The sequence below is a fragment of the Anomaloglossus baeobatrachus genome, chromosome 2 (assembly GCF_048569485.1).
Source record: "Anomaloglossus baeobatrachus isolate aAnoBae1 chromosome 2, aAnoBae1.hap1, whole genome shotgun sequence".
Lineage (NCBI taxonomy): Eukaryota > Metazoa > Chordata > Amphibia > Anura > Aromobatidae > Anomaloglossus > Anomaloglossus baeobatrachus.
The window spans coordinates 44,289,875-44,313,455 of record NC_134354.1 but is presented as its reverse complement, the minus strand read 5'-3'; the positions used below and the strand labels follow the sequence as shown (position 1 = coordinate 44,313,455).

Genomic DNA, 23,581 nt, shown 5'->3' with positions numbered 1-23,581 from the left:
AAGAATAGCTAGCCCCCCACATTCAAAGACTACGGTGATATAGGAAAAACACAATACACAGGTAGATGACAGGATTAGCAAAAGGTGAGGCCCCCGCTGACTAAAATAGGAAAGGACAGGAAAGGGACTGATGGTGGCCAGAGAAAACCCTGCAAAATACCAACTTCCTGATAGTACAAAAAGGCCCTCAGATCGAACGATCTGAACTCCGTCCTATACCAGGTGCCCTTGTCATACCAATGAACAGAAAACAAGAATCATAACAAAGTCAACAAGCCACAAATATATGGACCCAAAGGAGCTATACTCCACACAGAACTGCAGGGAGTTCCCCAACAATCCAATGAGGGGGAAAATGCCGGCAAACAAATAAACTGAAACCAACCACAGCAAATGACAAACCCAGATAAACAAAAGAACCAGACAATAAATAAAGAGCAAGCACTTATCTGGGGAAGATGTGGTGTAGAGCAGGATTAAGCAGGCTGGAGATACAAAGAACAAATGACATCCGGCAACAGCCTGCAATCAGACCAGGACTTAAATAAGCAGAGAGTTAGCAAAGGAAACACCCACTGCACAACACACCTGGTCCAAGTCCAAACCATTCCTGGCCACCAGAGGGAGTCTCCCAGCAGCCAAAACATAACTAACATTCACAACAGTACCCCCCCTTGAGGAGGGGTCACCGAACCCTCACCCACGCCACCGGGTCGCTCGGGATGAGCATGATGGAAGGCACGAACCAACCTGTCCGCATGAATGTTAGAAGCCACAACCCAAGAGTTATCCTCCTGTCCATAACCCTTCCATTTCACAAGGTACTGAAGCTGACGCCTACTGCGACGGGAATCCAGAATTTTTTCAACCTCATACTCCAGATCCCCTTGTACCAAAACAGGGTCAGGAGGCGCTGCTGCAGGAACTACTGGCTCCACATGTTTCTTCAACAAGGACTTATGGAAGACATTGTGAATCTTAAATGACGCAGGCAGAGTCAAACGGAAAGATACAGGGTTAATAATTTCCGAAATCTTATAAGGTCCAATAAATCTGGGCTTAAATTTAGGAGATGGAACTCTCATAGGAATATTTTTAGAGGACAACCACACCATGTCCCCTACTTTAAACCGGGGACCAACAGTCCGACGCCGCTTGGCAAACTTTTGGGCAGTTTCTTGGGACTGAAACAATTTATCCACTACCTGCCCCCAAATCTGCTGCATTCTGTTGACCACCGAATCCACCACTGGACAGTCAGACGTCTCAAGCTGCCCTGAGAGGAACCTAGGGTGATACCCAAAATTGCAGAAAAAGGGGGACACCAACGTGGTAGAGCTAGCTCTATTGTTAAGGGCCAATTCAGCCAAAGGCAAAAACGAAACCCAGTCATCCTGATCCGCAGAAACAAAACACCGTAAATAGGTCTCCAGGGTCTGGTTAGCCCTTTCAGTCTGACCGTTGGTCTGAGGATGAAATGCCGAGGAGGAAGTCAGCTGAACACCCAATTTGGAGCAAAAAATCCTCCAAAACCTGGATACAAACTGCACCCCTCTGTCAGAAACAATGTTTTCGGGAATACCATGCAAACGAACAACATGTTGGAAAAACAAAGGCACCAACTCTGATGAAGATGGCAACTTAGATAGGGGAACCAAGTGGACCATCTTGGAGAATCTGTCACAGATCACCCAAATCACAGTCATTTTCTGAGAGACGGGAAGCTCTGAAATAAAATCCATAGAGATGTGCGTCCAAGGTTTCTTAGGTACAGGCAAAGGCAATAATAGCCCACTAGAACGTGAACAACAGGGCTTGGACCTAGAACAAACTCCACACGACTGCACAAAACGACGGACATCCCGGGACAGGGAAGGCCACCAAAAAGAGCGTCTCACAAGATCCCGAGTACCAAAAATGCCAGGATGACCCGCCAAAACAGAGCAATGAACCTCAGAGACAACTCTGTCTCTCCATTGGTCTGGGACAAACCGTTTTCCTGTAGGACATCTCTCAGGTTTATCCCCCTGAAATTCCGCCAGTGCCAACCGCAGATCAGGCGAAATAGCCGAGAAAACGACACCATTATTCAGGATAGTAGACGGTTCGACAACCTCCAAAGAGTCAGCGCAGAAACTCCTGGAAAGGGCATCGGCCTTAACATTCTTGGTGCCCGGCAAAAAAGAGACCACAAAATTAAACCGGGTAAAAACCAAAGCCCACCTGGCCTGCCGAGGATTCAACCTCTTGGCCGATTCCAGATAGATGAGATTCTTGTGGTCCGTAAGCACCACAACTTGATGCCTAGCCCCCTCCAACCAATGCCTCCAGTCTTCAAATGCCCACTTTATAGCCAATAATTTCCGGTTCCCCACATCATAATTCCGTTCAGAAGGAGCACACTTCCGAGAGAAAAATGCACAGGGCTTAAGTTTACCCGAAGTAGCGTCTCGTTGAGAGAGAACAGCACCTGCTCCGATCTCTGAGGCATCGATCTCAACTTGAAATGGGCGAGACACATCAGGTTGCTGCAGAACTGGGGCAGAAGTGAATCGCCTTTTAAGTTCCTGGAAGGCCACAATTGCCTCAGGGGTCCAATGCTCAGCATCAGCTCCCTTCTTTGTCAAATCTGTCAGAGGTTTGACAATGGCAGAAAAATTGGCTATAAATTTACGGTAAAAATTAGCAAACCCCAAAAACCGCTGCAGGGATTTTAGAGAAGTCGGTTGCACCCAGTCGTAAATAGCCTGAACCTTAACCAGGTCCATTTCGATAGCGGAGGGAGACAGGATGAAGCCCAAAAAGGAAATCCTTTGCACCCCAAAGAGGCACTTTGACCCCTTAACGTGCAGTGCATTATCCTTAAGTATCTGAAAAACATCCCGTACTTGCCCAACATGAGAGTCCCAATCATCAGAAAAAATCAAGATGTCATCCAAATGCACAATCAAAAATTTACCAATAAGGTCCCGAAAAATATCATTCATGAAGGCCTGGAAGACGGAGGGTGCATTAGTGAGCCCAAAAGGCATCACTAGGTACTCAAAATGCCCCTCAGGAGTATTAAAAGCCGTCTTCCATTCATCACCCTCCTTAATACGGATGAGATTATACGCACCCTTGAGATCCAGTTTCGTAAACCATTTGGCACTCTTCACTCTAGAGAACAGATCGGACATCAGAGGCAAAGGGTACTGATATTTGACCGTAATTTTATTAAGAAGACGGTAATCAATACAAGGCCTCAACGAACCATCTTTCTTAGCAACAAAGAAGAAGCCAGCACCCAAAGGAGAAGATGAGGGCCAAATGTGCCCCTTCTCCAATGATTCCCTGATGTATGACCGCATGGCATCATGTTCGGGCACAGACAAGTTGAAAATCCGCCCCTTAGGAAATTTACAACCGGGCACCAACTCAATGGCACAGTCACAGTCCCGGTGTGGGGGCAGAGAATCAGATTTCTGGTCATTAAATACATCACGGAAATCAGACAAGAAGGCCGGAACATCAACTGCCTGAGCAGACGTGGAGGACACGGAAAGGTCCTGATGCAAACCTTGACAACCCCAACTAGCTACCGACAAGGATCTCCAGTCAAGAACCGGATTATGGGTCTGCAACCACGGAAATCCCAGTACCAAGGTATCCTGTAGATTATGCAATACTAAAAATGTACAAGTTTCCTGATGCGCTGGTGCAACTCTCATAGGTACCTGGGTCCAAAATTGGGGTTTATGTTCTGCCAAAGGGGTAGCATCAATGCCCCTTAAAGGAATAGGAGTTTGCAAAGGAACCATGGGGAAACCACAATCCCTAGCAAACCCAAAATCCATCAAATTGAGCGCTGCCCCTGAGTCCACAAAGGCAAATGCAGAAAAGGAAGACAATGAGCAAATCAATGTGACAGACAAAAGAAACTTTGGTTGCAAAGAACCCACAGTAACAGAAGTAGCCAATCTCCTTTCACGTTTAGGGCAGACAGAGATGTTATGAGAAGCGTCTCCACAATAGAAGCACAGTCTATTCTTCTGTCTGAACCCCTGCCGACTAGCATTAGAAAGGACCCTATCACACTCCATAGGCTGTTCCACAGGCACAAAACCAGCAGGCATCTTCCTGCGCTCACGTAAACGCCTATCAATCTGAATGGCCAAGGTCATAGAGGCATCAAGACCAGAAGGGACGGGAAATCCTACCATTACATCCTTCACAGCATCAGCAATACCCTTCCGAAAAAGAGCCACAAGCGCATCATCATTCCATTTGGTAAGGACCGCCCACTTTCGAAATTTCTGACAAAACGTTTCTGCAGAATCCAAACCCTGAATTAAGGACAACAAGACCTTTTCTGCTTGGTCCACAATATTGGGTTTGTCATATAATAAACCCAAGGCCTGAAAAAAGGAGTCCACATCACTGAGAATCTGATCATCAGACGCTAAAGAGAAGGCCCAGTCCTGAGGGTCACCACGCAGCAAGGAGATGACAATCTTAACCTGCTGTACGGGATTCCCTGAGGACTTAGGACGCAGATCAAAAAATAATTTACAATTATTTTTGAAGCTCAAAAATCTCGACCTATCTCCCGAAAAAAAATCAGGAACAGGAATCTTAGGCTCTGCAAGGGGAGTCTGTGCAAGATAAGACTCTATACGACGAACCTTAGCATCAAGATGAGCAACACGCTCACCCAATTCATCCATGCTAGAAAAAGAAATCTTCCACAGAACCCAAAGAAGAAGAGGAAAAATACCCAAAAAAAAAGTCTCAGCAGCTTTTTTTTTTCTTTTTTTTTTTCCTTCTTAAGAGTACCCTTTAAATTTGTTGGCCGGATGTACTGTTATGATCCGGAACCATGGAAGACCACCACAAATCATTGGCAAAAGGTGACAAGAGCATTGGCAACTAATCTGGCCGCCATCCCCTTACTAACCATCACAACTAGAAGTAGCCGAGGGGTGAACTAACATCCTGTGCACCGCGAACCCAGCCGGAGAACTAACTATCCTAAAGGAAGGAAAGATGAATAACTCTCTGCCTCAGAAAATAGACAAGAATAGCTAGCCCCCCAAATTCAAAGACTTCGGTGATATAGAAAAAACACAATACACAGGTAGATGATAGGATTAGCAAAAGGTGAGGCCCCCGCTGACTAAAATAGGAAAGGACAGGAAAGGGACTGATGGTGGCCAGAGAAAACCCCTGCAAAATACAAACTTCCTGATAGTACAAAAAGGCCCTCAGATCGCACGATCTGAACTCCGTCCTATACCAGGTGCCCTTGTCATACCAATGAACAGAAAACAAGAATCACAACAAAGTCAACAAGCCACAAACACATGGACCCAAAGGAGCTATACTCCACACAGAACTGCAGGGAGTTCCCCAACAATCCACTGAGGGGGAAAATCCCTGCAAGCAAATAAAGTGAAACCAACCACAGCAAATGACAAACCCAGATAAAAGAACCAGACAATAAATAAAGAGCAAGCACTTATCTGGGGAAGATGTGGTGTAGAGCAGGATTAAGCAGGCTGGAGATACAAAGAACAAATGACATCCGGCAACAGCCTGCAATCAGACCAGGATTTAAATAAGCAGAGAGTTAGCAAAGGAAACACCCACTGCACAACACACCTGGTCCAAGTCCAAACCATTCCTGGCCACCAGAGGGAGCCTCCCAGCAGCCAAAACATAACTTTCACAACAGCTGGTATTCTCTGGCTGGGGAGGCCCATAGTTATAGCTTTCCCAGCCTAAGAATAGTAGCCTGCAGCCGCCCAGTATTGTTGCATCCATTAGATGTGACAGTCCCAGAACTTTACATGACTCATCCCGATTGCCCTGGTGCGCTGGTTGGGGTAATTAGGGGTTAATGGCAGCCCACATCTGCCACCAAACCCTGGATTAGTAATAGGGACCCCCCCTATTACTAATCTGTAGTTGAAAATAAATAAACACAAACACCTCAAAAATCCTTTATTTGAAATAAATACTTAAAAAAACCCTCTTTTACCACTTTATTAACCCCAAAAAGACCCAGGTTTGATGTAATCTACACCGGGTCCCATGATGAGTCCAGCTCTGCTACATCTGAAGTGACATCACGCGATCATGGAACAGTGACAAGCTTATGGCAGGTAAAAAAAAAATCAGAATACTCAAAAGAAGCAGGAGTAAAATAAGAACAAAAACTGTCCCTTTTTGACCTAGTGACAGATCCTCTTTAAGGTAACTTTCTTACCATTTACAATCCGCACACTGCAGGTTACGTTTCCACCCAAACTTATTAGCACAGCATGATCACTGCCACGTCCTGGATGGGGTCGTAACTACAGATTAATATTGTTCTAAATCTGTAATTTTGCATTTCTCAAAGGGAACTGTCATGTGCTTTACAGTTAGGCCGGAGTCACACTAGCATTTGACCCGCATCGCATCACCCGGCACGGCCGCACACTCTCCTGACAGGAGCGGGTCGGCTGCATGTATTTATATGCAGCTGAGACGTACCTGTCTGGAAAGTGTGTGGCCATGCCGAGCGTTGCGACGCGAGACTCGTGCGAGTTACTCGTATGTGTGACTCCGGCCTTAGTGCGGGTATGACAGTGGAACTTTTAATCTGGCTGTCCATAGGCCCCGGGATAAAATTGTTAGGTTTTCTGTGTTGGTACCAAATATTTTTTTTGCTTTTTTTTGGTTTTTCTTTTTTACATATTTATGTTTAAATGTTAAGTAATTGATTTATTATAAGAAAAAATTTGGCTTGTCACTTTGTACACAATTTTTGTGCAGCGTGGAGTTGTAGAAAAATTTGTGAACTTTTGGCGTTTTTCCCAATAGAATGGGCAGAGCTAATGTGGAAAGGAGTGTGATGCCATCGCTTGCCCCTTTTATGATGACCTGTGGGTTCCTTATGCCAGAAATCTTTCCTCATTCCCTGAATCGGGGCCCAAGTCTTTCTCTGAAGAGATTTTCTAATCCAAGGATATTGTAATTGGGCCCAGAAACAAAGACTAAAGACCCACGTAGAGCGGCCAATAATTGGGATTGAGCGGCCGTCAATCAACCAGCACAGTGCATGTTTGTTCATTGTGTGAAATGTTAAAGCTTAAAGGGGTATTCCCATCTCCAAGATCCTATCCCAATATATAGTAGGTATAATAATAATAATAATATTAGGAAATACCTCCAATTAGAAATGTAGTATAGTCCTTCTGATTCACTGTCACTTACCTCATGTTCAGGGCATTGCAGGACCTTAGGTATCCATGGTTACGGCCACGCATATAGTCATAGTTAGTCAGATAGTTAGTTGCTTGTGGTCATAACCATGGATATCTAAGGTCCTGTAATGCCCTGAACATGAGGTAAGTGATATTGTGAATCAGAAAAATATATACTACATTTCTAATTGGAGGTATTTGCTAATATTATTATTATTACACCTAATACATATTGGGATAGGATCTTGGAGATGGGAATATTCCCTTAAAAATCATTGTTCTCGGCAGCACATTGTGCTATTGAAGCAGGGAATGTGCTGCCGATAAAATGATGTTCTATTGAGACAGAACAATCATCTATCGTTCAGTCTAAACAGACGAGTTAACCACTGCCGATTGACCTACATGTAGACAGTGGTCGTTTAATGGTCCAATTTGGTTAATGTAAATGGGCCTTAAAGGGGTTATCCACTACTTGGACAACCCATTATGATTCAACATGTTCCCACCAGGTAAAGTAATAAAGCCTATACTCACCTCTCTTACAAGCGCCTTTCCAATGGTTTCGGGGCTTGCCGTGCCCGGGGTCACGTCAACTTGTGACATCATGAGAGCCCTGCAGCGAATCAGGGCCAGTTTCCTTCCTTTGGACAAAATGAGTTAATCAACAGGAAGTGAGCGCTCACTTCCTGTTGATTGTTCATTTAGTCTAAAGGCGGAGAGAAGGAAGTCTGCGCTGATTGGACAAGGGGCTCACGTAACATCACAACCCCACGTGAGCCACGGGAACACAAGCAGGGACACCGCTGGGTCTGCTAAAGTACAGGAGATGAGTATAGGCTTTATTGTTTTACCTGGAGGAAGCATATGGAATCAGAAGGGGTTGTCCTAGTAGTGGACAACCCCTTTAAGGCTGTGTAGCCTATCACAGCAATGTAAGGAAACCAATAAGGGGCTAACGATAAAAAAGTTGTGACTTCCTTCTGAATAACACAAGAGGAAAAAGTAAAAAAGAAAGAGAAAAAAAGAAAAACAGATAGTGGCTTTATGGAAGGCAAAAGACGGGGGCCCAATTTAGGGTTTTTGCTGGTACTTTTAACTCTTAACTCGTACCATGAAACAAATCACTAGTTGTACCAATCTGTATAGGGCCACATTTATCCCATGGTACCAGACAAGGGTTAAGAAAGCCTCCGATGGACTAGATGAACTCAAAACATCTGGAGGTCAATTTTTTTTAAAAAAAATTTGAGGGTGAGGAGGTAACAAAATTCGCCTAGGATAGGTGGAGGTAACTCAGCAGCGCCTGCAAGTACTGAAAAGTTATCAAATAATTTTTGGACATTTTCTGTTTACAAAAGTTAGGAAAGTTTGCAAGTTTTGACATGTTATAAACACACAGGAAAAGTTATAATGGGGGGTGGTCCAGGTGCCGAAGCCCCTCGTTGAGCAGTAGATACCATTTTCCGTGTCGAATTGGGCTCCTTTGTGAACAAAACTTTTGAATTGTTTTTTTATGACATCTTGTTTTTTAGACCTTAGGGAAAAGAAAGCCGTGCATCTACTCATAAACCTTTACATTTGTACTTCACGGTGGTTTTATTTTTCTCTTATTTTCTCCAGGTTCTATGGCGCTGTCGTATCCTAACCTTGATCTGAGAGGCCTCCGGTCACTCCCGCTATCTCTTCCTCTCGTGTCACGCCTGCAGACATCATTTTCATTTAAGGTCTAGTTTGTTGACGTGCTCAAGTCCACTTATATATTTATCAGACATTCGTAACAGCCACAGCTCATATTTTATAGCTGCCCTCTGTTATATACAACCTTGAAAACATAGGCAAGTGCAATATTGGAGCAGACGGCTGTCTGAATCAAGTAGCGGGTGTGCGGGAAAACCTTCTGGATTAAGAGAAACTACAGAAGCAGCAGGATAGAAAAACGTTGCTCAGAAAACAGCGCCACTCTTATTTGTGGAAACAGCGCCACTCTTATTTGTGGTCTGTGTCTGGTACTGCAGCCAACTACATTTAGGTGAAAAATGCAAAATCCGACACAGATGATGGACCAACTTGTGGTTCATAAAAGTGGTTGTGGTAAAAGATTAGGGTATGTTCATGTGATGGTGAGATATTTTGGGTTGTGTATCATTTTGTGTATGTTCATGTGAGGAGCATTGCTCCATTCATTCTGTGTATTCCTTGTCTTGTCTGCAGGTTAATTATCTCAGCTCAGTTACCATTTGCTTGCCTTTTGTGTACATTGTCCTGTTTGCAGGTTAATCACCCCCTGCCAGGCTTTTGTCCCTTAAGGCTGCTTTACACGCAGCAACATCGCTAGCGATGTCGCTTATGAAAGCACCCGCCCCCGTCTTTTGTGCGTCACTGACAAATCGCTGCCCGTGGCGCACAATATCGCTAACACCCGTCACACATACTTACCTTCCTAGCGACGTCGTTATGGTCGGCGAACAACCTCTTCGTTAAGGGGGCGGTTCGTGCGGCGTCACATTGACGTCACACAGCAGCCGACCAATAGAAGCGGAGGGGCGGTGACTAGCTGCATTAACGACACGCCCACCTCGTTGCCGGAGGACACAGGTAAGCTGCAGTTCGTCGTTCCCGGGGTGTCACACGTAGCGATGTGTGCTGCCTCAGGAACGACGACCAATGAGATTTTGAAAATGAACGACGTGTCAACGATCAACAATTAGGTATGTTTGATCGTTAACACTCGCTCGGAGCTGTTACATGCAACGACGTCGCTAACAACGCCGGGTGTGCGTCACGAATTCCGTGACCCTGACGACATATCGTTAGATATGTCGTTGTGTGTAAAACCCCCTTAAGTCTTTGGGAGGGGGGCCTGGAATCCAGCCAACCTCTCTGTTTACCTGGGGGACTATTCAGTCTGACTGAGAAGTACAAGAGACAAGCAAGAAGATTTATCCTCTGTAGTTGAATCTGAGGCTCCCCAGAGAGAGGTGAACATTTATCGCATACTGGACTGTATCCATGTTCCTGGACTATTTTATCCTCTGTGGTTGAAGTTGAGGCTACCCAGAGAGACCTGGATATTTATCACTTACTGGACTGTATCCGTGTTCCTGGACTATTTTACCCTCTGTGTAGTGGATTATTTGATGAACCTTCTGACTTGCTTGGAACAAATGTTTGATTTGTTCAATCATCTCTCGCTCTGTTGATTGTGTGATATGGGAGAAGGACCCCATCACAGTTCACATCGAGGGTTTTTTTTGTTTTTTAGATGGATTTTGTAGAAGATTCTGCTGCAAAAAAACCACAAAAAATTCTTCAAATTAGTAAAATAAGCCAAAGGTTTTTTACACCAAATTTTTTTTATGTGCAATTAAGAGCAAATTCTACTCCAAAATTCTCATAAATAACTACATAAAAAAAGTTTTAATATCCGTTTCAATAAGAACCCCCCCCTAGTGTTGTTTTCTTTCCACGAGTAAAAAGGAGCAACTCATCAATTCTACAGAGTTTTTTTGGCTTTCAAAAAAAAATGCTCCAAATTTGACCACTGAATCAATTGAAGCAGGAAAAACTCCCCATGGACAAAAATCATGTTAAAAAGAACACATCTTTAATTTTTTTTCAGTCGGAATAATTTGTGTAAAAAAAACCAACCCAAAACTTTGTGTTAACATACTGTATAGTTCATATTGTGCTGCTTTTTTTCTACATGATAAATTTTGAGGTGGTTCTGCATGAAAGAAATGTTTCAAATTTGATGTAGGGAAAAAACACTCCATATACTAAAAATGCACACCAAAAAGGTGCCATAAATGTAAAGCGATTTTAAGTTTGTTGTTTTGATATTTTTTTTACATGGATTTAAGCCAGAAAATCTGCACCAAAAACCTCTGCGGAAACCAAACCTAAAGGCATGTTCACATTGAATTTGTTTTTAGGTAGATTTTAAATAGGATCCGTTTTAAAATCCTCATCAAAGAGTATTTGGATTGTTTTTTATGTGAATTTTTGAATAGATACACATTTTCTATATTTTTACAAAATTTTACAAATATTACAATTTTACAAATATGTTTACAAAAAAAATGGAATTGACAATGTAGGAAGAAAAAAAACACCATGTGCACAATGGGGGTAAAATAACAAAGAGGGTTTTTTTCTGTGGATTATTCTGGCTCAAAAATCCATATACAAAACCACTTAGAAACTGCTAAGTATTTTGGTGCTTTTTTATGTGTTTGTTACATGATTTTTGTGTTTTTGTTGTTTTTTATTTTTACATACCGATAGGGAATCTAGATTGTGAGCCCCAATGGGGACAGTGATGATCACATCTGTAAAGTGCTGTGAAATTAATAGTGCTATATAAGTGAGTAAGATAAATACTATAGGAGTGTTTTCCCATTCATGTGAATAGGAAACCTATTTAAGGAGTATTTGCAAAGGTTTTTATGTGGATTTTGGAGCAGAAAACACTCCAAATCCATGTCAAAAACCATGTTGAATCCGCTTCAAAATCCCTATGAAAAAACTCTCAAATCTCTTTGAATACTCTTTAATCATCAGGTATTTTGCTACCTCATCTGAGAGCAGGATGATGTAGGGACAGAGACACTGATTCCAGTGATGTGTCACTTAGTTTACTGGGTGCTGAAGGTGTGATACAATCATAGTTTTCTCTGCTGCAGATCTAGGAATGCTGAGCCCTGTATAATCTGACCCACACACCTGATTGGCAGCTTTCTTTGTGCACTGTGCATTGGCAGAAAGCTGCTAATTAGTGTTGTACAGAGCAGGAGGACTAGGAGGCAACGAGACACCTAGTCCTGTAGTGATAATAGACACTGACTTTATTCAAATAGCAAGCGGTCTGTTAAGTGACACATCGCCGGAATCAGGGTCTCAGTCCCTACATCATGCTGCTCTCAGATTTCATTTCAACAACCTATTGATATGAATTTTGAAGCAGATCCGCTTCAAAATCCATATAAAAGAAACAGCAGTGTGAACATACCCTAAAAGTATAGCGAACCCTGCCCACATGAGCTTCTGAAACGCCCGCGCCGGAGCTTGGAGGGCTCGCACGGTCACCGGGCCAGTGGTATTCGGGGTCAGGCTGTGAGTGGCCCGACTCGGCTTCCGTGACCCCCGGCGGGTTTCAATAAAAGGAAAGTCCGACCGTCAGTCCGGTGTTACAAGGCAGATGGAAGGAGGGTAACGTGGTTCCTGGGGAGCTTGCCATCGCTCTCCCCCAGGAAACTGTACGGGACGGGGACAGGGGATGCTTGCAGCGCCACCCGTGGTTTGCGGCCAGGTGTTCAGCCGCCGCTGCGCAGTCTCTCTCCGGGGCAGGTGTTACGGGCAGCCGGATGGAATCGCTCCCCACGGGTGGAGTGGGGTGGCCCTGGGAGGTTTATGAGACCCAGGGCAACAGTCCTCAGAGACACCGGGGGCACAGGGCGGCGGCATTACTCACAGCAGTCACGCAGTGCGGTTCCAGTTGTTCTTTATTTAAAGTCCGTTCCACATCGCACGCGGGTGCTGGTCCTCGCCGCCTGTAGCCTTTGGTCGGTCCCGGGCAGGTAGGAGGAAGGGGCTAGTGGAGTGATCTGGGGGTCCCTCTCTCTTTCGGTGCGATAATGCTATCCCCGTGGCATGGAGCATTTTGGGGACCCGCCGCCATTCTGTCTGTCTCTCTTCCAGTAGCGGACACCACCAACCGCCACCGGGTACAACTTTCTCCAGGGATCCCCAGTCCTCCGCTCCATTCCCTTCCTCTAGATGTTATCATCCCTGGTCTCGTGGCATCTCCTCAGCAGGAGCTGTCCTGTGTACGTCTGCACTCTGCTGCAGCCTCTGACCTTCTGACAAACTTTCTGTGTGTTCTGCACTAAACTCACTCCTATTCAGGCCCCCCTCCCCTTGGTTGTCATGGGGACCTGCCTGTGTCCAGCCACCTGCTCATTAACGAGACAGGATGAGTCATGGACTCAAAACAAACTTCATGCTGCAAAAGCTATTAACTCCTTCCTGCCAGTGTGATGTGAGTGTGTGTTGTGGGGACTCTTCTTCCTCCTGCCCGGGAAAAATGGGGTAACATTTAATACCCTGTAACGACCCGTTTACAGGGGCGTTACACTTCCATTGGAAAGGGGTTGACACAAAGGGTCCAAGGAGCCTGTCTCATGATCTGAGGTAGTGAATTCTGCAGAGATGGTGCAGCACAGGAGAAGTTCTGCAGACAGGAGTTAGAGGAGGTAATCATAAAGAATGAGAGACTAGGAGGAGTCGTGAGCAAGAAACTGGTAATCAGTGAATGGCAGAAAGCAAAGACGTTGCTCGTGCGATCAGTCTGGCTTCTCTCGTGCTGGACCTCCTTCGTAGAATAGTTTTTCAGACTAAAGACTAATTTTTGACCAACAATATAGAATTTTGAAATGTCTCGGGAAAATTGTCTCTGAAGTGAACTAGATTGGAAATAATTTTGTGCCGGTCAGAAGTATGAAAATATAATGCCCCCTGCCTCTGTGCTTATTACAGACAGACGCCGCCTTGATGTACGACGCCGTCTACATGGTCGCAGTGGCCACACAACGCAGCGCCCAGATGACTGTCAGCTCTCTGCAGTGTCACCGCCACAAGCCGTGGAGATTTGGACCTCGGTTTATGAACTTCATTAAGGAGGTGAGTTAGAGCTTTATATTCTGATTAGTGCCATGCCTGCGCTGCCGGGAGTAAAGCTCCACCTTGTGTGATGCCTGCGCTGCTGGGAGTAAAGCTCCACCTTGTGTGATGCCTGCGCTGCCGGGAGTAAAGCTCCACCTTGTGTGATGCCTGCGCTGCTGGGAGTAAAGCTCCACCTTGTGTGATGCCTGCGCTGCCGGGAGTAAAGCTCCACCTTGTGTGATGCCTGCGCTGCCGGGAGTAAAGCTCCACCTTGTGTGATGCCTGCGCTGCTGGGAGTAAAGCTCCACCTTGTGTGATGCCTGCGCTGCCGGGAGTAAAGCTCCACCTTGTGTGATGCCTGCGCTGCTGGGAGTAAAGCTCCACCTTGTGTGATGCCTGCGCTGCCGGGAGTAAAGCTCCACCTTGTGTGATGCCTGTGCTGCCGGGAGTAAAGTTCCACCTTGTATGATGTCTGCGCTGCCGGGAGTAAAGCTCCACCTTGTCTGATGTCTGCGCTGCTGGGAGTAAAGCTCCACCCTGTGTGATGTCTGCGCTGCCGGGAGTAAAGCTCCCCCTTGTGTGATGCCTGCGCTGCAGGACAATAAATCTCCACCTTGTGTGATGCCTGTGCTGCAGGACAGTAAAGCTCCTCCCTGTGTGATGCCTGCGCTGCCGGGAGTAAAGCTCCCCCTTGTGTGATGCCTGCGCTGCAGGACAATAAATCTCCACCTTGTGTGATGCCTGCGCTGCCGGGAGTAAAGCTCCACCCTATGTGATGCCTGCGCTGCTGGGCAGTAAAGCTCCACCCTGTGTGATGCCTGTGCTGCTGGGCAGTAAAGCTCCACCTTGTGTGATGCCTGCGCTGCCGGGAGTAAAGCTCCACTCTGTGTGAAGCCTGCGCTGCCGGGCAGTAAATCTCCACCTTGTGTGATGTCTGCGCTGCCGGGCAGTAAAGCTCCACCTTGTGTGATGCCTGCGCTGCCGGGCAGTAAAGCTCCACCCTGTGTGATGCCTGCGCTGCTGGGCAGTAAAGCTCCACCTTGTGTGATGCCTGTGTGGCGCCCTGGACTAGCCAGGTCGTCACAGGTGACACACACCCCCACCCCCACTAGACAGTAACATTAGCCAAACATAAAATCCTTGTTGCCTCCCTCCAGGGTCTGATGTCCACACCAGGTGGGGCAGAGCCAAGCGGTTGGCCCCGCCCACTGAGGAGTTCACAGGCCTGGAGGCGGGAAAAGCGGTCAGATAGAGTTTGGAGTTTTACTCAGGAGGTTGAAGTGAGAGGAGTGAAGTGGAGAGTGTCTGGGTTTGTGGCCCAGGCACTGACAACAACGTTGGCAGACGGTGGTGGCCGTCTGCAGGAGTGGTGGATCGACACGGAACCGTAGGACCGGGGTCGGGCGGTGGCCCGCCGGTACCGACCGGGGAGCGAAGTGAAGCCAGCACATACAGGCAGGGCCATCGGATGCTGACTAGGCTTGGAGTCGCCGATCAACAGTCAAATCCGAGTGTGACAGGAACCCCAGGGGTTTCCTAACAACCAAAGACCCGTTAGAAGGCAACCGTCCGCACCGTGAGGGTATACAGCTACCGCCTAAGGCTAGAGACCCAAGGGCCAGCGCCTGTGGGCAAACGGGCTCCTCCGGCATCCATACACCGGGGAGCGGACTACTGTTGGGGACCCATCGTAGTCAAGACAGTACACAAAGGTGCAGGGAGAGACAGCCGCCATCACCTGTCCGGGGAGAGACACTGCAGCCGGCTGCGGGACCCGTCCATCCAGCCGTTTGGTTTACCGAGGACTTTGTGTATCTCTTGCTGAGTGAGTACACCCGTGTCATCCGGCACCGCGCCGCGCTGTCCCTGCAACCCTGCACCTCACCTACCCTGCCTCCCCGTCACACCACCGGGCTCCGGGACCACCAACCCCTACCCACGGAGGGGGAAAACAACATCCCAGCTGCTCCCTACAATCGCTCCCGGGATCCCCATCACCAGCAGCGGTGGTGCCCATCTTCACCACAACCCGTGGTTGGCGTCACGGACTAAATCCCCAAAACAACCCAACCCTCTTTTCACTGACGGGCGAGGAGCGCCACTCGAGTCCCCGGATCCGGCCCACCGCTTGAGCCACCGAGCAGCAGCAGCAGCGCCGGACCCGAGCGTTAGCGAGCGCAGCGCCTCGCCGCCCGTGACACCTGCGCTGCCGGGCAGTAAAGCTTCACCTTGTGTGATGCCTGCGCTGCCGGGCAGTAAAGCTACATCTTGTGTGATGCCTGTGCTGCCGAGAGTAAAGCTCCACCTTGTGTGATGCCTGCGCTGCCGGGCAGTAAAGTTACATCTTGTGTGATGCCCGTGTGATGCCCTGGCAAAACTAGGTAGTCACACATTAGGCCCCCACATAACACCATCCCTCTCAGGGTTACATACAGCCGACCTGAAACCCTAGTCACCCCCCTCAGGGCAAGACAGGCACACCAGTGGGTAGGACCAGGCGGTTAGTAAACGCCCACCTAGGGGTCTAGACAGCCCGGGGCTGGAAAACAAGTAGTCCAAGTCCAGCAGTCGAAGTCTAGAGTTCAAGTTGGGAGGAGTGGAGGCTGGTGCTAGGTGTAGCTCCAGCGGAGGGGAAGTTCAAGTTGAACGGTGGCGGGGTTGGAGCCCTGGTACCTTGGCTAGGTGGCAGACGGTGGTCTCCGTCGGCAGGCGACGGGAAGATGGCAGGTGGACCGGGACAGGGTTGGAGCCCGCCGATACCGACACTAGAGGCCTGACCCGGAAACCATGCACAAAGGGGGTACTCGGACCCTGAAGCCAGGACCGGAACCAACGGCCTAGCTATTCAACTGATTGAGGGCAGGTTTATAGGTCCTGTCCTAACCAAAGTCCCAAAAGCAGACAACCACCCACAGAGAGGGATAGGGCAACCGCCAGGGCCCATAGATCCCACGGGTCAGTGTCAGCGGGCACGGCTCCTCAGGTACACAAAAAGCCGGGAGCGGACTCCCATGTTCCATACCGGGAAGTCTAAACAAACAACAGAACTAGTGCAGAGGAAAACACGGCAACCACCAGCCCGGGTGGGGGACAAGAGTACAACTGGCCGCGGCGGCTGGCCACCAGCACCTTGGTTTACCAAAAGACTTGTGTGATTCATTTAATTGTGAGTAACCAAACATCCCCTGGTCCATCCGGGCGCACAAGCCCCTGCCATCGCCATACCCTGCACAGAGACACTGGGTCCTGGGGCAACCATCCCTACCCACGGAGGCGTTAACATCCAGCTGCCACTACATCTTCCCCGGGTGTCCCTATAACAGCAGTGGTGGTGTCCCACTTCACCACACACCGTGGGTGGCGTCACAAGCTGAATACGGCCAAGCCCGTACAACTACATCCCCCTTTTCATTTGGCGTGTCCACGTGACCCCCGGGTCCGGAGGATCCCTCGAGCCACACAGCGGGTCCGGATCCGAACAGCCCAGCTGCTACAGGCGTGGGGGCGGCACTCCTGCGCTGCTGGGCAGTAAAGCTCCACCCTGTGTGATGCCTGCGCTGCCGGGAGGTAAAGCTCCACCTTGTGTGATGCCTGCGCTGCCGGGAGGTAAAGCTCCACCTTGTGTGATGCCTGCGCTGCCGGGAAGTAAAGCTCCACCTTGTGTGATGCCTGCGCTGCCGGGAGGTAAAGCTCCACCTTGTGTGATGCCTGCGCTGCCGGGAGGTAAAGCTCCACCTTGTGTGATGCCTGCGCTGCCGGAAGGTAAAGCTCCACCTTGTGTGATGCCTGCGCTGCCGGGAGTAAAGCTCCACCTTGTGTGATGCCTGCGCTGCCGGGCAATAAAGCTCCACCTTGTGTGATACGTATAGTTTATATTCCTTCACTCTTACTTTCCACACTGGTATTTTTAATGGAATTTTATGACTCTTCTGTAGTCTGACCAGTAAGTAGTTCATGTTAAAATACTAAAATACGAGATGATGGAAAACGTTATGGATGGATAATCTGACGACACAGGTTTGTAGTCTGTAACCATGGAGACACATAGTAAACAAAAGAAATGTTGACGCGGAGGCTTTTTCTAGCTGTCTAGTACATGGAGTTCTCTGAGGAATTGTATTTTCCGGAGATTTCTGTGCGGTGGGATGGTGATGGATCGGCGGCTGGCTTTATATATCTCTTCTTGTGTATCTGTCCCCAGGCGCGGTGGGACGGTTTGACCGGTCGGATCACCTTCAATAGAACGGACGGCTTGAGAAGAGATTTTGACTTGGATATTATTAGCCTGAAGGAGGACGGCATGGAAAAGGTACTGAGGAGTTTCTTCTTCCATTTTCTGTTCACCGCCAGGATATCACTTAGAACTATAGTTATTAAGGCCCGAGGAATTGTATAAATAAGCACGCCGCGTGTATCTGAGGCACAACTGTCAAGATGTCCTGGGGTTAAATGTATAATTATATCAGCGAGAAGGAAGCCATAAAGAAAGACGACTAAAAGGAGCACAAAAATAATATAAAATGATGAATGTTCTGTAAATAACGTTGTTAAACCATAAAGGAGGCGGGGCCTGAGTCAGCGGCTTGTCATGCTCCGCCCACTTTGACGACTATACTCTGCCAATACAATAAATTGTGTTTTCTTGGAGCGTTCCGAAAAGCTGTGGCCATGACAACATTTTACATTGGTGTAATCAGTAAAGGATGACGTTTGGGATAAGGCTCAGAAATTCAACATTTTAATTTCTCAAACTACCACATTCTATTTTTTTTTTTGCTTTAATTTCACACTTGAAAGTTTTATTTTTAGTTAAACGGGCTCACAAAAATATTTTTGCAGTTCGTTTTCATTAAAAATGTTGCACCGTTTGCCTTTTATAGCCTCTGCGTTGCAGTGTTTATTGCTGATTGCAGAATGAGTTAACTGAGAATCTGTCAGTCAGCTTGTTCTAACACTCTTAATTTGGAGTTTGTATCTAGTATCTATGTTTTTCTGAGGTCCAAAGAGTGCCCTTTTGGTCTCATCTGACCAGACTATATTGTCCCAGGCTTGCCTCAATGTTGTTGAGTAAACTTTAAATGCTCTTGAACCTGCTTTTTGTTCAGCAATGGAGTCTTGTGTGGTTCGACCATGAATGTTGAGTGCATTACTTACTGTTTTCTTAAAACAATTGTATCTGCTGATTCCAAGTCTTAGGGGCACTTTGCACACTACGACATCGCAGCTGCGATGTCGGTGGGGTCAAATCGAAAGTGACGCACATACGGCGTCGCAAAAACGTCCAAATCGTATCATCGGTGTAGCGTCGGTCATTTTCATAATTTAGGAAGGACCAATGTTACGATGTTGTTCCTCGTTCCTGCGGCAGCACACATCGCTGTGTGAGAAGCCGCAGGAGCGAGGAACATCTCCTACCTGCGTCCCGCGGCTCACGCCGGCTATGCGGAAGGACGGAGGTGGGCGGGATATTTACGTCCCGCTCATCTCCGACCCCTCCACTTCTATTGGCCACCTGCCGTATGACGTCGCTGTGACGCCGCACGACCCGCCCCCTTAATAAGGAGGCGGGTCGCCGGCCAGAGCGATGTCGCAGGGCAGGTAAGTACGTGTGAAGCTGGCGTAGCAATAATGTTCGCTGCGGCAGCTGTCACCATGATATCGCAGCTGCGATGGGGGCGGGGACTATCGCACTCGGCATCGCAAGCATCGGCTTGCGATGTCGTAGTGTGCAAAGTGCCCTTTAGTGTAGCTCTCCACAGGTGGTCCTTGGCTCTTGGACAACTCTTCTGATAATTCATTTCACTTCTCTGTCTGAAATCTTGCCAGGAGCACCTGGTCATAGCTGGTTTATGATGATTATTTTTCCCCTTCCGAATTATGGCCCCAACAGTTTTCACTGGAAGCTCCAGTAGTTTAGTAGTAGAAATTCTTCCTTCTTCGAAAGTATGTTTTGCAACAATAAGGCTGTGAAAGTCTTGAGACAGCTCACTGGTTTTACCCATCATGAGATGTTTCTTGTGTGGCACCTTGGTAATGAGACACATTTTTATAAGCCATTGGTTGAATCAGCTGATATTATTTTTCACTAGTTGTCAGGATTGTCTTCTAATGATGGATAGTTTTCTAGTTTTCAGCTGGTGTCATGACTTTTCATGGCTTTTTGAGCTTCTCTTTCTTCATTTGTTCAATACTTTTTTCCTTATATTTATAATTATTACATATAAGTTAATCTCTGGACATCTATGGCTCAAATGGGTTTTTATATATACAGTGCCTACAAGTAGTATTCAACCCCCTGCAGATTTAGCAGGTTTGATAAGATGCAAATAAGTGAGAGCCTGCAAACTTCAAACAAGAGCAGGATTTATTAACAGATGCATAAATCTTACAAACCAACAAGTTATGTTGCTCAGTTAAATTTTAATAAATTTTCAACATAAAAGTGTGGGTCAATTATTATTCAACCCCTAGGTTTAATATTTTGTGGAATAACCCTTGTTTGCAATTACAGCTAATAATCGTCTTTTATAAGACCTGATCAGGCCGGCACAGGTCTCTGGAGTTATCTTGGCCCACTCCTCCATGCAGATCTTCTCCAAGTTATCTAGGTTCTTTGGGTGTCTCATGTGGACTTTAATCTTGAGCTCCTTCCACAAGTTTTCAATTGGGTTAAGGTAAGGAGACTGACTAGGCCACTGCAACACCTTGATTTTTTCCCTCTTGAACCAGGCCTTGGTTTTCTTGGCTGTGTGCTTTGGGTCGTTGTCTTGTTGGAAGATGAAATGACGACCCATCTTAAGATCCTTGATGGAGGAGCGGAGGTTCTTGGCCAAAATCTCCAGGTAGGCCGTGCTATCCATCTTCCCATGGATGCGGACCAGATGGCCAGGCCCCTTGGCTGAGAAACAGCCCCACAGCATGATGCTGCCACCACCATGCTTGACTGTAGGGATGGTATTCTTGGGGTCGTATGCAGTGCCATCCAGTCTCCAAACGTCACGTGTGTGGTTGGCACCAAAGATCTCGATCTTGGTCTCATCAGACCAGAGAACCTTGAACCAGTCTGTCTCAGAGTCCTCCAAGTGATCATGAGCAAACTGTAGACGATCCTTGACATGATGCTTTGAAAGTAAAGGTACCTTACGGGCTCGTCTGGAACGGAGACCATTGCGGTGGAGTACGTTACTTATGGTATTGACTGAAACCAAGGTCCCCACTGCCATGAGATCTTCCCAGAGCTCCTTCCTTGTTGTCCTTGGGTTAGCCTTGACTCTTCGGACAAGCCTGGCCTCGGCACAGGTGGAAACTTTCAAAGGCTGTCCAGGCCGTGGAAGGCTAACAGTAGTTCCATAAGCCTTCCACTTCCGGATGATGCTCCCAACAGTGGAGACAGGTAGGCCCAACTCCTTGGAAAGGGTTTTGTACGCCTTGCCAGCCTTGTGACCCTCCACGATCTTGTCTCTGATGGCCTTGGAATGCTCCTTTGTCTTTCCCATGTTGACCAAGTATGAGTGCTGTTCACAAGTTTGGGGAGGGTCTTAATTAGTCAGAAAAGGCTGGAAAAAGAGATAATTAATCCAAACATGTGAAGCTCATTGTTCTTTGTGCCTGAAATACTTCTTAATACTTTAGGGGAACCAAACAGAATTCTGGTGGTTTGAGGGGTTGAATAATAAATGACCCTCTGAATTAACTTTTCACAATTTCACAATGTATGTATATATACTGCGTGTATATATAGATATACATATATATATATATGTACAATATATATATATGGTGCATATATATATATATATATATATATATGATATATATATATATTATAATATATGTGTGTGTGTATTGTGAGGCAGTGACAGGGGTAATATTTGAAGACCGCTATGTGTCCCCCAGAATGTGTCTGGAAACCCTCTGAGTTTGCTATAGCTATTACGGGGAGACAGATCCCTCCTCCCAGTCCAGGTTTTGTAGCAATCCTCATGTCCAGCATTTTCGTTTAAATCTGGCAGAGCACATCAGGGTGTGTCTCAGTTGAGAGCCAGGCTTGTGGAAGCTAACACATGCTGTGTGAGCGGAGCTGGCTCTGTGTGGAGTGAACACAGGCCAAGAGTGTCAGCCTAGGAGAACCCCAAGGTAACAAGACTTTTTATACAAAGGATTTGTCTATATGCACCGGCTGTGATCCGGAAGAGACTTTGACTGTGGGAAATTGGATCTATTTATGCTGCAACAATAAATAAACTGTTGGTTTGAACACGCTGCTGCCTCACTGCCTCACGTTTTTGCCCAAGCAACGCTGCTACCTCACATTATGGTGGAGAATGCGGGCATGGCAGCCTGGTTGCTAAGGGCAATGGCCTAGGAGGTACTTCCCCTGAGAAGAAGAAAAAAAAACTATTTTTTTTACTGACTGCGGTGGATCGGCGGGTTCACGAAGCTTGCGGGCATTGCAGCCTGGTTGCTAGGGGCAACAACCCAGTTTCCACATGTTTATGATCAAGCCTGCAAAGTTACAGTTTACCTCAGCAGCCACTATGGAGGATCTTATAAAGCAGCTGGCCCAGTCTAGTGCTCAACTACAGCAGGCTTTTGCACAAACCAGTGCACAACAGCAACAGGCTAATGCTCAGCAGCAACAGGCTAATGTTCAGCAGCAACAAACCAATGCCCAGCTGCAGCGGGCGTTAGTTCAGCAACAGGAGACAAACAGCTTGTTGACTCAGCAGCTTGCGGCTCTGCGAGATGCACTCCCAGCAGTAACTTCAGGTCATCCAGTCCTTCCTGCGTCTCAGGACAGAGTAAGGGCGGCACTTACGAAGATGAGTGCAGAGGACGACCCAGAAACTTTTCTTTCCGTGTTTGAGAGGACCGCTGAGTGAGAGAAATTGTCTATCAACCGTTGGACTGATGTCGTGGCCCCATTCTTGGTAGGTGAACCCCAAAAAGCCTATCCGGATCTCAGTACGGAGGATGCCAAGGACTACGGCACACTGAAAGGTGAGATCCTTGCACGAATGGGGGTTAACACTTATCTCCGGGCCCAGCGAGTGAATCAGTGGTCCTTTGTGGAGGGAAAACCTGCACGCTCACAGGCCCATGTCTTACTGGACCTTGTGAAAAAATGGCTCCAGCCGGAGACCTTGAACCCCGGACAGATGATTGAGCGGGTGGTGATTGAACGATTTGTGCGGACTTTGCCAGCCCCCATTCAACGGTAGGTGGGCCAGGGGGATCCCGGTACCCTAGACCAACTAGTGAATTTGGTGGAACGCTACACAGCTACTCAGGAGTTGGTCCGGGACTCTGCCTCACGGCAGGCACTCCGTAGGGATACGCCACCTTCACAGTTGGTGAAAGATTCCCGTCCCTCCTCGGGTGCTGCCCCGTCTTCAGCCCTGGCAGAGAGTAAACCCCAGACTAAGGTCAGCCGGAGTCCCAGTTCCCCAAAGTTGGACACCCGAAACAGGGACACCTCTGCTGTTATGTGCTGGCGGTGCCATCAGCTGGGGCATATGATGGCACAGTGCCCACTCACATCAGAACCCATGGACTGCCGGTACGCTCGCCGGGAATCAATGTATGCCCATACTGTTTGTGCCGTAAGCACTGTTACTATGGGGGAGGAGCCCCATCTCTGCACAGTACGTGTTAATGGCTATACAGCAGAGGCTTTGTTGGACTCAGGA

General features: G+C 47.4%; 1 protein-coding gene across 5 annotated transcripts in view; it reads left to right on the top strand.

The window, feature by feature from the left end:
• The window catches only part of GRIK1 (glutamate ionotropic receptor kainate type subunit 1), a 473,929-nt gene that overhangs the window by 312,250 nt on the left and 138,098 nt on the right, over positions 1 to 23,581 (top strand). For all 5 annotated transcript variants that reach the window (XM_075335032.1, XM_075335029.1, XM_075335031.1 and 2 more), the window contains exons 7-8: positions 13,767 to 13,910; positions 18,094 to 18,201. In XM_075335032.1, coding sequence (XP_075191147.1) covers positions 13,767 to 13,910; positions 18,094 to 18,201 — 252 coding nt within the window. The remainder of the gene's footprint in view (positions 1 to 13,766; positions 13,911 to 18,093; positions 18,202 to 23,581) is intronic.